The 15,893-nt window shown below is 43.8% G+C and overlaps 1 protein-coding gene across 4 annotated transcripts in view; it reads left to right on the top strand.

Annotated features, from left to right (window-relative positions):
* LOC112249411 (AT-rich interactive domain-containing protein 3A) overlaps positions 1-15,893 on the top strand; it is a 141,066-nt gene that overhangs the window by 105,399 nt on the left and 19,774 nt on the right. For all 4 annotated transcript variants that reach the window (XM_042320218.1, XM_042320216.1, XM_042320217.1 and 1 more), the window contains one exon: positions 6,047-6,230. In XM_042320218.1, the coding sequence (XP_042176152.1) occupies positions 6,047-6,230 (184 nt within the window). The remainder of the gene's footprint in view (positions 1-6,046; positions 6,231-15,893) is intronic.

A 15,893-nucleotide genomic window follows, 5' to 3' on the forward strand; every position in this document is an offset into this window, starting at 1 on the left:
TTTCTTCAATTCTGACCAGTTTCCCAGTCCCTGCCGACGAAAAACATGGGGATGGAGTTCTCGGGGTGATGAGCAGTGTTGGGTTTGTGCCAGACATAGCGTTTTCCTCGATGGCCAAAAAGCTAAATTTTAGTCTCATCTGACTAGAGCACCTTCTTCCATATGTTTGGGGAGTCTCCCACATGCCTTTTTGACGAACACCAAACGTGTTTGCTTATTTTTTTTTCTTTAGGCAATGGCAATTTCTAAAGCCCAGCTCTGTGGAGTGTACAGCTTAAAGAGGAAGAGGTACACAGGGTGTGGCAGGAAGAGGTACACAGGGTGTGACAGGAAGAGACACACAGGGTGTGACAGGAAGAGGTACACAGGGTGTGGCAGGAAGAGGTACACAGGGTGTGGCAGGAAGAGGTACACAGGGTGTGACAGGAAGAGGTACACAGGGTGTGACAGGAAGAGGTACACAGGGTGTGACAGGAAGAGGTACACAGTGTGACAGGAAGAGACACACAGGGTGTGGCAGGAAGAGGTACACAGGGTGTGGCAGGAAGAGGTACACAGGGTGTGACAGGAAGAGGTACACAGTGTGACAGGAAGAGACACACAGGGTGTGACAGGAAGAGGTACACAGGGTGTGACAGGAAGAGGTACACAGGGTGTGACAGGAAGAGGTACACAGGGTGTGGCAGGAAGAGGTACACAGGGTGTGACAGGAAGAGGTACACAGGGTGTGACAGGAAGAGGTACACAGGGTGTGACAGGAAGAGGTACACAGGGTGTGACAGGAAGAGACATAGTCAAATAAATTATAGGAACTGAATTACCTTTGCTCTCTCTCTCTCTCTGTCTCTCTGTCTCTGACTCTCTCTCTCTCACACACACAGTACACTCCCTCACTCCCCCTATATTTAATGTAGAGTCTTCGGTGATAGTGACATCACATGGTGAGTCCAGCATGTCCCTGTATTGATCCAGTCATTGTTTAGTATCATTGATTCACTGCAGCGATGCTCATCGTCCTACAGGAAGCCTGTGATGAAGGAAATCTTATTAATTTGGTTGCTGAATAACTACTATCTGACAGTCAGTTGCATTGACCCATTGCTGGATCTGTAGCAGCACCGCCTGCATTAAGAATCACTACATTGACTCTTAACACACCAGGCAGTTAAAGCGGTTGAATGATCAGAGGTACATAGGTTTTTTCCTGAGCACATCAGTTGTTATTGTGTATAAATCTTCTTATTCCTCTGTTGATTTCTCTATAGGTTTGCTATTCAAGTCACTTGAATAATGTGAATAACCTGTGCTGTAACATGTGTATAGCAAACCTGTTTATAAAAATGAGCTCAGTACAATGTTTTGTCTGATTTTAAATCCAGTAGTTTGTTACTGTGAAACCATAGAACATCTGTCAATGGTTTTGAACTCCGTCTAGTCAGTCATGAAACTGTCAACTTGACATTTCATTCAATACCACATCAATACGCCCTACAACTCTGTTCCTAAACCATGTCTCCTCCCTAAACCTCCTCTATTCTCTAGGAAGACTTCCTGTCTCTCTCGGTCCCAGAAGTCCAGTCTGGTATTACCCAACTATATATGAAACGTCAGATTAAACTTTCCTCCAGTTAGTCTTTACCTCCACTGTGCTGTGTTCCCCTGCTGCACCCCGCTGTGCTCCAGCTCTCCTCCTCTCCTCCCTCTCTCCTCGCCCTCCCCCTCTCCTCCTCCTCTCCTCCCTCTCTCCTCCCTCCCCCTCTCCTCTCTCCCTCTCCTCCCCCTCTCCTCCTCTCCTCCCTCTCTCCTCTCCTCCTCTCCTCCCTCTCTCCTCTCCTCCCTTTCTCCTCTCCTCCTCTCCTCCCCCCCTCTCCTCTCCTCCTCTCTCCCTCTCTCCTCTCCTCCCTTTCTCCTCTCCTCCCCTCCTCCCCCTCTCCTCTCCTCCTCCTCCTCCCTTTCTCCTCTCCTCTCCTCCCCTCTCCTCCCCCTATCCTCTCCTCCTCTCCTCCCCTCTCCTCCCCCCCTATCCTCTCCTCCTCTCCTCCCCCTCTCCTCTCCCCTTCCTCTCCTCCTCTCCTCCCTCTCTCCTCTCCTCCCCCTCTCCTCTCCTCCTCTCTTACAGCCCTGCGCTGCTTGCTGCTGTTGTTTCCACTATATTTCTGCAGGTATTGATTGTCATTATAGTAAATCCGATGGGCACAATGGAGCTCTAACAGCAAAATACAGGTTAATTATCTCAGCGTCAGGCTGCTCACAAAGGGCCGACCTGTCCCTCTTTACAGCCGGGGCATTAAACTACACAGTACAAATGATTACCTACCTCCTTTTACCCTGCTAATTAAGACCTGAGTGGAACGAAAACAAAAGACGATGAGGTCAGTTTGAATAGCCAGTCAGTTTGTGGTCGAAGAGCTGAAAGTCTTGTTTAAAACGATGTTATTTTCATAGATACGGTGAATTTCAATACCACATGCTATTTTCATAGATACTGTGTATTTCAATACCACATGTTATTTTCATAGATATGGTGTATTTCAATACCACAGAGCTGAAAGTCTCGTTTAATGTTATTTTCCTAGATCAGGTGTATTTAAATACCACATGTTATTTTCCTAGATCAGGTGTATTTAAATACCACATGTTATTTTCCTAGATCAGGTGTATTTAAATACCACATGTTATTTTCATAGATAAGGTGTATTTAAATACTACATGTTATTTTCATAGATAAGGTGTATTTAAATACCACATGTTATTTTCATAGATCAGGTGTATTTAAATACCACATTTTATTTTCATAGATCAGGTGTATTTAAATACCACATGTTATTTTCATAGATAAGGTGTATTTAAATACCACATGTTATTTTCATAGATCAGGTGTATTTAAATACCACATGTACAATATAAATGTAATTCTGCTGTTTTAATGTTTTCACTGTAAATATCAGAATGTTAGTTATTTCAATTTTATATTTGAGTTATTTCCTTTTAAAGATGAATCAAATAGCGTAGTGACATCATTTGCCTTGTTTCTGGTGCCGACTATTTCCTGATGTTTCCACAACTTATTGTCATTGTTCTCATATTACAAGAAAGCGTAGAACATTCTGTTCCATATACTTTGGTGAAGGCTCATAATTCTTTGTGTGTAAAATAACAGTTTGATCCACTAAAACATCCCTTCGATAACATAACTACAGTTTGATTCCAGAGAATGCATTAAGGGGCAATCTGCAATTGAACCAGGATATTGGGTTTAATTCCCAGAACCACCCTAAAATATATGCGTGAGAAATGTAATCACTCTCAGCATAAGTCCAACTGGCCACCGAAGGTCTTACTGTGCAATGGTTGTGATTAGAGGGTGTACAGCTACGACAGGAAGTGACATTTCGTGGTAGGTTAGGTGAGCATTTTAGCTAACCCTTTACCCAAACTTTTTTTTAACCTGTTTTTCACCCCAATTTTGTTGTTTCCAATTGGTAGTTACAGTCTTGTCTCATCGCTGCAACTCTCGTACAGACTCAGGAAAGGCGAAGGTCGAGAGCCGTGCATCCTCCAAAACACAACGAAACCAAGCTGCACTGCTTCTTGACTCAATGCCCACTTAACCCGGAACCCAGCCAAACCAATGTATCAGAGGAGAGACAGTGCACCTGGTGACCGTGCACGATGGGACAAGGTCATCCCTGCCAGCCAAGACCTCGGCTGACCTGGACGACGCTGGGCCGCCCCATGGGTCTCCTGGTCGCGGCCGGCTGCAACAGAGCCTGGACTCGAACCAGGATCTCTAGTGGCACAGCTAGCACTGTGATGCCTTAGACCACTGCACCACACAGGAGGCCCCCTTACCCAACCGTAACCCAAGTGTCCTGTCCTGCAATGTTAATTCTCCTAACCTGCCATGTTAATTCTCCTGTCCTGCCATGTTAATGATCCTAACCTGCCATGTTAATTATCCTGTCCTGCCATGTTAATTCTCCTGTCCTGCCATGTTAATGATCCTAACCTGCCATGTTAATTATCCTGTCCTGCCATGTTAATTATCCTAACCTGCCATGTTAATGATCCTGTCCTGCCATGTTAATGATCCTAACCTGCCATGTTAATTATCCTGTCCTGCCATGTTAATTATCCTAACCTGCCATGTTAATTATCCTGTCCTGCCATGTTATTTATCCTGTCCTGCCATGTTAATTCTCCTAACCTGCCATGTTAATTATCCTGTCCTGCCATGTTAATTATCCTAACCTGCCATGTTAATTATCCTGTCCTGCCATGTTAATTATCCTGTCCTGCCATGTTAATTCTCCTAACCTGCCATGTTAATTATCCTGTCCTGCCATGTTAATTATCCTAACCTGCCATGTTAATTATCCTGTCCTGCCATGTTAATTATCCTGTCCTGCCATGTTAATTATCCTAACTTGCCATGTTAATTATCCTGTCCTGCCATGTTAATTATCCTAACCTGCCATGTTAATTATCCTGTCCTGCCATGTTAATTATCCTGTCCTGCCATGTTAATTCTCCTAACCTGCCATGTAAACGTCTCTTCTGGTCGTAGCTGTACTCACATCGTAGAGAAAGCGAGACACCCCAGTCCCTTAGTTTTTCTGATCGGGGCGGGGCCACTCTGGTCGACTTATTGCCTCACGCCTGGCGGCGGGGCGCCCCAGGGCGAGATCTCACTGGCAAAAAATGTCTAGTTGGGGCGGGTGGGGCAAGCGGGACGGAACAACAAGTAGACCAGAGCCAGTTGTTCCCCTCTCTGACGTTAGCATTCCAGATGTTATGGAGGAACCATGGGCACCTTAGAGAGGAAACGACGCACTTACGCAGACAGGAACCTTGACTCTTTTTTACAACGGTAAACGGACTGAGTAAACTATCTTATTTATCCACCATAAGCTCTAGTCAGAAGCCTGAAAAGTTAAAACTGCTTCAAATCCAAGCACCAGATTATTTTTGATTGGAATAGCTGGATCAGATGTAAACCGTGAACTAGAGTTCTGATTGTGTTTTTAACTATACAATATTGAGCACATGAGTGGACTGTCATTACAATTACTACACATGAATCAGGTAAAATGATATCTGTCATGTAGCTAGCCACTGATTGGCTCTGAATTCCCTGTCAGCATACAGTCAATGCTATGATAAACACTTTTGGAGCTAAGTAGTACTCTCAAATCATATCCTGATGTTGACAGCAAATCGGAGTTGAATTAATGACATGGTTAACTTACCTAGCTAACATACATTTTGAGAAAACTAGTTATATTAAGTGGCTAGCTGTCTAAATGTAGCAACATTTGGTGGTCAATGAGACTGAGAGCTTGGCCCAGCGGTGTCCAGTTTAGGGGGGTGCCGGCGGGGTTGTCCTTGTCCCATCGCGCACTAGTGACTCCTGTGGTGGTCCGAGCGCAGTGCACGCTGACACGGTCGCCAGGTGTAATATTGACATATTGGCAATTAATTTGAAAAATGTATGGAATTATTACTCTATAACTGGCTAACAAACATACAGTGTAGATAAATGATTCAAATGCATTATTTTTTTTTACACAATATCTTATCGCAGCCTTTGCGTGATTGACCAACTACCTGACCCCAAAATGTCTGCCCTTTATCCCTTCGTAAGGTTCATCCCAGTTCTAGTATCATAATTCCTCATTATACGTCTCTTAGTGTATCAAAGATACAACATGTAGTCTGCTGTTATTAGTTGTTGTCTGTCGCATTTAACCCTGTTTTAAAGCTATACAGTGTGTTTGCATTTACTTTGTTTAAAGTTATATTCTTCCAAATCAATGGGTACATACTGTACATGTATCAAAGTCCAAAAAATAGGATGTAGCAAACACAGATTGCCTCTTTAATAAAAATACCGTGTCAAACGTTTTTCAAAAAGTAATTATGTCTCGTTAACCCAGCTGTCAGCTGTTTGACTGGCCTTATAAGCCACAGCTAGCGAGGAAACCCTCTCTATCGATGGACTGAAGTTAATAGCATTGATTGTGGATATTGTGTTTTGTCTCGACAGGGACTCCAGTGAATCGTATTCCTATCATGGCCAAGCAGGTGTTGGATCTGTACACGCTCTACAAGCTGGTCACAGAAAAAGGCGGCTTAGTGGAGGTCATCAATAAGAAAATATGGCGTGAGATCACCAAAGGCCTCAACCTCCCTACCTCCATCACCAGTGCAGCGTTCACCCTGCGAACACAGTGAGTGACGCTCTGTACACCATACATTAACACAGTGAGTGACGCTCTGTACACCATACATTAACACAGTGAGTGAAGCTCTGTACACCATACATTAACACAGTGAGTGAAGCTCTGTACGGGTACACCATACATTAACACAGTGAGTGACGCTCTCTGTGGTAAACACAGTGAGTGACGCTCTGTACACCATACATTAACACAGTGAGTGACGCTCTGTACACCATACATTAACACAGTGAGTGAAGCTCTGTACACCATACATTAACACAGTGAGTGACGCTCTGTACACCATACATTAACACAGTGAGTGACGCTCTGTACACCATACATTAACACAGTGAGTGACGCTCTGTACACCATACATTAACACAGTGAGTGACGCTCTGTACACCATACATTAACACAGTGAGTGACGCTCTGTACACCATACATTAACACAGTGAGTGACGCTCTGTACACCATTTACACAGTGATGACATGTAACACAGTGTGAGTGACGCTCTGTACACCATACATTAACACAGTGAGTGACGCTCTGTACACCCATACATTAACACAGTGAGTGAAAGCTGTACACACCATACATTAACACAGTGAGTGAACCACCATACTTAACACAGTGAGTTTTACACATACATTAACACAGTGAGTGACGCTCTGTACACCATTAACACAGTTAACACCTGATTAACACAGTGACGCTCTGTACACCATACATTAACACAGTGAGTGACGCTCTGTACACCATACATTAACACAGTGAGTGACGCTCTGTAAAGCACCATACATTAACACAGTGAGTGACGCTCTGTACACCATACATTAACACAGTGAGTGACGCTCTGTACACCATACATTAACACAGTGAGTGACGCTCTGTACACCATACATTAACACAGTGAGTGACGCTCTGTACATTTAACACAGTGAGTGACGCTCTGTACACCATACATTAACACAGTGAGTGACGCTCTGTACACCATACATTAACACAGTGAGTGACGCTCTGTACACCATACATTAACACAGTGAGTGACGCTCTGTACACCATACATTAACACAGTGAGTGACGCTCTGTACACCATACATTAACACAGTGAGTGACGCTCTGTACACCATACATTAACACAGTGAGTGACGCTCTGTACACCATACATTAACACAGTGAGTGACGCTCTGTACACCATACATTAACACAGTGAGTGACGCTCTGTACACCATACATTAACACAGTGAGTGACGCTCTGTACACCATACATTAACACAGTGAGTGACGCTCTGTACACCATACATTAACACAGTGTGTACACCATACATTAACACAGTGAGTGACGCTACACACCATACATTAACACAGTGAGTGACGCTCTGTACACCATACATTAACACAGTGAGTGACGCTCTGTACACCATACATTAACACAGTGAGTGACGCTCTGTACACCATACATTAACACAGTGAGTGACGCTCTGTACACCATACATTAACACAGTGAGTGACGTACACCATCTGTACAGTGAGTGACGCTCTGTACACCATACATTAACACAGTGAGTGACGCTCTGTACACCATACATTAACACAGTGAGTGACGCTCTGTACACCATACATTAACACAGTGAGTGACGCTCTGTACACCATACATTAACACAGTGAGTGACGCTCTGTACACCATACATTAACACAGTGAGTGACGCTCTGTACACCATACATTAACACAGTGAGTGACGCTCTGTACACCATACATTAACACAGTGAGTGACGCTCTGTACACCATACATTAACACAGTGAGTGACGCTCTGTACACCATACATTAACAGTGAGTGACACAGTGACACAGTGAGTGACGCTCTGTACACCATACATTAACACAGTGAGTGAGTCTGTACACCATACATTAACACAGTGAGTGACGCTCTGTACACCATACATTAACACAGTGAGTGACGCTCTGTACACCATACATTAACACAGTGTGTGAGTGACGCTCTGTACACCATACATTAACACAGTGAGTGACGCTCTGTACACCATACATTAACACAGTGAGTGACGCTCTGTACACCATACATTAACACAGTGAGTGACGCTCTGTACACCATACATTAACACAGTGAGTGACGCTCTGTACACCATACATTAACACAGTGAGTGACGCTCTGTACACCATACATTAACACAGTGAGTGACGCTCTGTACACCATACATTAACACAGTGAGTGACGCTCTGTACACCATACATTAACACAGTGAGTGACGCTCTGTACACCATACATTAACACAGTGAGTGACGCTCTGTACACCATACATTAACACAGTGAGTGACGCTCTGTACACCATACATTAACACAGTGAGTGACGCTCTGTACACCACAGTACATTTAACACAGTGAGTGACGCTCTGTACACCATACATTAACACAGTGAGTGACGCTCTGTACACCATACATTAACACAGTGAGTGACGCTCTGTACACCATACATTAACACAGTGAGTGAAGCTCTGTACACCATACATGAGTAACACAGTGAGTGAAGCTCTGTACACCATACATTAACACAGTGAGTGAAGCTCTGTACACCATACATTAACACAGTGAGTGACGCTCTGTACACCATACATTAACACAGTGAGTGACGCTCTGTACACCATACATTAACACAGTGAGTGACGCTCTGTACACGCACACCATACATTAACACAGTGAGTGACGCTGTACACCATACATTAACACAGTGAGTGAAGCTCTGTACACCATACATTAACACAGTGAGTGACGCTCTGTACACCATACATTAACACAGTGAGTGACGCTCTGTACACCATACATTAACACAGTGAGTGACGCTCTGTACACCATACATTAACACAGTGAGTGACGCTCTGTACACCATACATTAACACAGTGAGTGACGCTCTGTACACCATACATTAACACAGTGACAGTGTAGTGAGTGACGCTCTGTACACCATACATTAACACAGTGAGTGACGCTCTGTACACCATACATTAACACAGTGAGTGACGCTCTGTACACCATACATTAACACAGTGAGTGACGCTCTGTACACCATACATTAACACAGTGAGTGACGCTCTGTACACCATACATTAACACAGTGAGTGACGCTCTGTACACCATACATTAACACAGTGAGTGACGCTCTGTACACCATACATTAACACAGTGAGTGACGCTCTGTACACCATACATTAACACAGTGAGTGACGCTCTGTACACCATACATTAACACAGTGACGCTCTGTACACCACACACAGTGAGTGACGCTCTGTACACCATACATTAACACAGTGAGTGACGCTCTGTACACCTACATTAACACAGTGAGTGACGCTCTGTACACCATACATTAACACAGTGAGTGACGCTCTGTACACCATACATTAACACAGTGAGTGACGCTCTGTACACCATACATTAACACAGTGAGTGACGCTCTGTACACCATACATTAACACAGTGAGTGACGCTCTGTACACCATACATTAACACAGTGAGTGACGCTCTGTACACCATACATTAACACAGTGAGTGACGCTCTGTACACCATACATTAACACAGTGAGTGACGCTCTGTACACCATACATTAACACAGTGAGTGACGCTCTGTACACCATACATTAACACAGTGAGTGACGCTCTGTACACCATACATTAACACAGTGAGTGACGCTCTGTACACCATACATTAACACAGTGAGTGACACACCATACATTAACACAGTGAGTGAAGCTCTGTACACCATACATTAACACAGTGAGTGACACCATACATTAACTGTACACCATACATTAACACAGTGAGTGACGCTCTGTACACCATACATTAACACAGTGAGTGACGCTCTGTACACCATACATTAACACAGTGAGTGACGCTCTGTACACCATACATTAACACAGTGAGTGACGCTCTGTACACCATACATTAACACAGTGAGTGACGCTCTGTACACCATACATTAACACAGTGAGTGACGCTCTGTACACCATACATTAACACAGTGTGAGTGACGCTCTGTTACACCACACCATACATTAACACAGTGAGTGACGCTCTGTACACCATACATTAACACAGTGAGTGACGCTCTGTACACCATACATTAACACAGTGAGTGAAGCTCTGTACACCATACATTAACACAGTGAGTGACGCTCTGTACACCATACATTAACACAGTGAGTGACGCTCTGGTGGTGACGGTACACCATACATTAACACAGTGAGTGAAGCTCTGTACACCATACATTAACACAGTGAGTGACGCTCTGTACGGGTACACCATACATTAACACAGTGAGTGACGCTCTGTACACACCATACATTAACACAGTGAGTGACGCTCTGTACGGGTACACCATACATTAACACAGTGAGTGACGCTCTGTACGGGTACACCATACATTAACACAGTGAGTGAAGCTCTGTACACCATACATTAACACAGTGAGTGAAGCTCTGTACGGGTACACCATACATTAACACAGTGAGTGAAGCTCTTTTCGGGTACACCATACATTAACACAGTGAGTGAAGCTCTGTACACCATACATTAACACAGTGAGTGACGCTCTGTACACCATACATTAACACAGTGAGTGAAGCTCTGTACACCATACATTAACACAGTGAGTGAAGCTCTGTACGGGTACACCATACATTAACACAGTGAGTGAAGCTCTGTACGGGTACACCATACATTAACACAGTGAGTGAAGCTCTGTACACCATACATTAACACAGTGAGTGACGCTCTGTACACCATACATTAACACAGTGAGTGAAGCTCTGTACACCATACATTAACACAGTGAGTGAAGCTCTGTACACCATACATTAACACAGTGAGTGAAGCTCTGTATGGGTACACCATACATTAACACAGTGAGTGACGCTCTGTACACCATACATTAACACAGTGAGTGAAGCTCTGTACACCATACATTAACACAGTGAGTGACCCTCTGTACACCATACATTAACACAGTGAGTGACGCTCTGTACACCATACATTAACACAGTGAGTGACGCTCTGTACGGGTACACCATACATTAACACAGTGAGTGACGCTCTGTACACCATACATTAACACAGTGAGTGACGCTCTGTACACCATACATTAACACAGTGAGTGAAGCTCTGTACACCATACATTAACACAGTGAGTGACGCTCTGTACACCATACATTAACACAGTGAGTGACGCTCTGTACACCATACATTAACACAGTGAGTGACGCTCTGTACACCATACATTAACACAGTGAGTGACGCTCTGTACACCATACATTAACACAGTGAGTGACGCTCTGTATGGGTACACCATACATTAACACAGTGAGTGAAGCTCTGTACGTTGTACATCATACATTAACACAGTGAGTGAAGCTCTGTACACCATACATTAACACAGTGAGTGAAGCTCTGTACACCATACATTAACACAGTGAGTGACGCTCTGTACACCATACATTAACACAGTGAGTGACGCTCTGTACGGGTACACCATACATTAACACAGTGAGTGAAGCTCTGTACGGGTACACCATACATTAACACAGTGAGTGACGCTCTGTACACACCATACATTAACACAGTGAGTGAAGCTCTGTACGGGTACACCATACATTAACACAGTGAGTGAAGCTCTGTACGGGTACACCATACATTAACACAGTGAGTGACGCTCTGTACACCACACTACATTAACACAGTGAGTGACGCTCTGTACACCATACATTAACACAGTGAGTGACGCTCTGTACACCATACATTAACACAGTGAGTGAAGCTCTGTACACCATACATTAACACAGTGAGTGACGCTCTGTACACCATACATTAACACAGTGAGTGACGCTCTGTACACCATACATTAACACAGTGAGTGACGCTCTGTACACCATACATTAACACAGTGAGTGACGCTCTGTACGGGTACACCATACATTAACACAGTGAGTGACGCTCTGTACGGGTACACCATACATTAACACAGTGAGTGACGCTCTGTACACCATACATTAACACAGTGAGTGACGCTCTGTACACCATACATTAACACAGTGAGTGACGCTCTGTACGCCATACATTAACACAGTGAGTGACGCTCTGTACACCATACATTAACACAGTGAGTGACGCTCTGTACACCATACATTAACACAGTGAGTGACGCTCTGTACGGGTACACCATACATTAACACAGTGAGTGACGCTCTGTACACCATACATTAACACAGTGAGTGACGCTCTGTACGGGTACACCATACATTAACACAGTGAGTGACGCTCTGTACGGGTACACCATACATTAACACAGTGAGTGACGCTCTGTACACCATACATTAACACAGTGAGTGAAGCTCTGTACACCATACATTAACACAGTGAGTGACGCTCTGTACACCATACATTAACACAGTGAGTGAAACTCTGTACACCATACATTAACACAGTGAGTGAAGCTCTGTACGCCATACATTAACACAGTGAGTGAAGCTCTTTTCGGGTACACCATACATTAACACAGTGAGTGACACTGCTGGTGATAACTGGCAACAACTGGAGATAACCTGCTTCGGCTTATTTGACTTCTACCTTATTCCGTTTTGTTCCTACAGTAGTGAAGCAGAACCAGTAGCCTTGCAGAGTACTAGAACAACTTGTGTGTTGGAACCGCATAAAACATACGTTTAATGTGTTAGATATGCGTGTGTTAGATTCAAAGGAGTCAAAGCTGATTCCCAGATTGAAATGTCGTCTCTAAATGTGTGGTACTTAATAAGCAGGTTAAGGAAATGAAACTTTTTTCCCCGTGACACTACATTTAATTCAGAATAATATGTCAGCATAATATTCTATAAATAATGTTCTATAAGTTATCTAACACCCAGACTGCTGTTCTTCTCATAAATACATATTGAATCACCACTGCTGTACAACACTGTCATTAGGATTTAGCTGAGTATTGATAGGCACAATAACATATATTTTCTGCTCTGATGGTGTGAGCATTACTACCATTACAGCCATGATGGATGGTAATGATGGGGTTGGAGTAGAGGGGGATTCACGTGTCTAGTCCGGATCACAGTGGAGAGGAGAACAGCAGAGAGGTTAAACATCAACCCTTCACTCTGTCTAGTCCGGATCACAGTGGAGAGGAGAACAGCAGAGAGGTTAAACATCGACCCTTCACTCTGTCTAGTCCGGATCACAGTGGAGAGGAGAACAGCAGAGAGGTTAAACATCAACCCTTCACTCTGTCTAGTCCGGATCACAGTGGAGAGGAGAACAGCAGAGAGGTTAAACATCAACCCTTCACTCTGTCTAGTCCAGATCACAGTGGAGAGGAAGCCATTGCATCATCCTCAATGCAGTTTCCTGTTCTTCTGGCCATCCTAGAGAGCAGGGCTTATGTAGTGTTAACCAAGTTGAAATGCTAGGGAACAGACAACAATAGACAATTTGATGTAATTATTTCACCTTTATTTAAGCAAGTCAATTACTGCAGCAGAGACTGCTCCCCGATAATTTTCAGAATGTTAACCCTGAAAAAGTATGTGTGTGGAGAAATCAAATCAAATTTATTTATATAGCCCTTCGTACATCAGCTGATATCTCAAAGTGCTGTACAGAAACCCAGCCTAAAACCCCAAACAGCAAGCAATGCAGGTGTAGAAGCACGGTGGCTAGGAAAAACTCCCTAGAAAGGCCAAAACCTAGGAAGAAACCTAGAGAGAAACCAGGCTATGAGGCGTGGCCAGTCCTCTTCTGGCTGTGCCGGGTGGTGATTATAACAGAACATGGCCAAGATGTTCAAATGTTCATAAATGACCAGCATGGTCGAATAATAATAAGGCAGAACAGTTGAAACTGGAGCAGCAGCATGGCCAGGTGGACTGGGGACAGCAAGGAGTCATCATGTCAGGTAGTCCTGGGGCATGGTCCTAGGGCTCAGGTCCTCCGAGAGAGAGAAAGAAAGAGAGAAGGAGAGAATTAGAGAACGCACACTTAGATTCACACAGGACACCGAATAGAACAGGAGTGTAACGGTTTTCTAGGTGTGAAGGAGAGTCGGACCAAAATGCAGCGTCTAGATTGCGATCCATAATTTAATAAACAAACGTAACACGAATCTAAATACAAACACTACAAAAACAATAAACGTAACGAAAACCGAAACAGCCTATACTTGTGTAAACTAACACATAGACAGGAACAACGACACTAAGGACAATCACCCACAAAACCCAACACAAAACAGGCTAACTAAATATGGTTCCCAATCAGAGACAATGATTAACACCTGCCTCTGATTGAGAACCATATCAGGCCAAACATAGAAATAGACAAACCAGACACACAACACAGAATGCCCACCCAGCTCACGTCCTGACCAACACTAAAACAAGGAAAACACATATGAACGATGGTCAGAACGTGACAAGGAGAAGTACTCCAGATATAACAAACTGACCCCAGCCCCCCGACACATAAACTACAGCAGCATAAATACTGGAGGCTGAGACAGGAGCGGTCAGGAGACAGGAGGGGTCAGGAGACAGGAGGGGTCAGGAGACAGGAGCGGTCAGGAGACAGGAGGGGTCAGGAGACAGGAGCGGTCAGGAGACAGGAGGGGTCAGGAGACAGGAGGGGTCAGGAGACAGGAGCGGTCAGGAGACAGGAGGGGTCAGGAGACAGGAGGGGTCAGGAGACAGGAGCGGTCAGGAGACAGGAGCGGTCAGGAGACAGGAGCGGTCAGGAGACAGGAGCAGGAGACAGGAGCGGTCAGGAGACAGGAGGGGTCAGGAGACAGGAGGGGTCAGGAGACAGGAGCGGTCAGGAGACAGGAGCGGTCAGGAGACAGGAGCGGTCAGGAGACACAGAAATAGTTGGTGATTTCATTTGTTAAACTGTTTCCAGAGTATATGACGTCCCCTTATCAATGTGCAAAGAAGGGTCTGAGCTCCATACTAAAGTAATACAACTACTATGATTATAAACAATTTATTATAAATGTACAGCCAAGATGTTGTTTACTATTATTTACACTTAACATTATATTTTGTATAGGTTGGATGTTAACAGCCACCATCTGTAATAAATGACATAATGTAACCTTGTTAACTCTTGATGCTACCCATCCCGGATCTGGGATCGTGACTACGGCTCAAGCTCATTAGCATAACGCAAAATGCGAAAAAATATTCTTAGAAATATTTAACCTCCACACCTACACAAGTCCAATAGCTCAAATGAAAGATAAACACCTTGTTCATCTACCCAGCAAGTCAGATTTCTAAAATGTTTTACGGCGAAAACATAGCACACATTTATATTAGACCACCACCGAAACAAAAGGCAAGCGGCAGCCATTTTGTCCCAGAAAATATAAAATTTAAAAGTAGGATTAAAAAATAAATAATTCACTAACCTTTTGAAAATCTTCATCAGATGACAGTAATATTACATGTTACACAGTACATTTTTTTTTTTTCAATAATATGCCATTAATATCCATAAATCTCTGTTTACAATGACGACATTTCAAAAATGCTACTCAAAATGTCCGGAGAAATTATGATAGCTCCGACAGATAACGTCAGATAACAAGCAATAAAC

This window comes from Oncorhynchus tshawytscha, linkage group LG04, assembly GCF_018296145.1.
Source record: "Oncorhynchus tshawytscha isolate Ot180627B linkage group LG04, Otsh_v2.0, whole genome shotgun sequence".
NCBI lineage: Eukaryota > Metazoa > Chordata > Actinopteri > Salmoniformes > Salmonidae > Oncorhynchus > Oncorhynchus tshawytscha.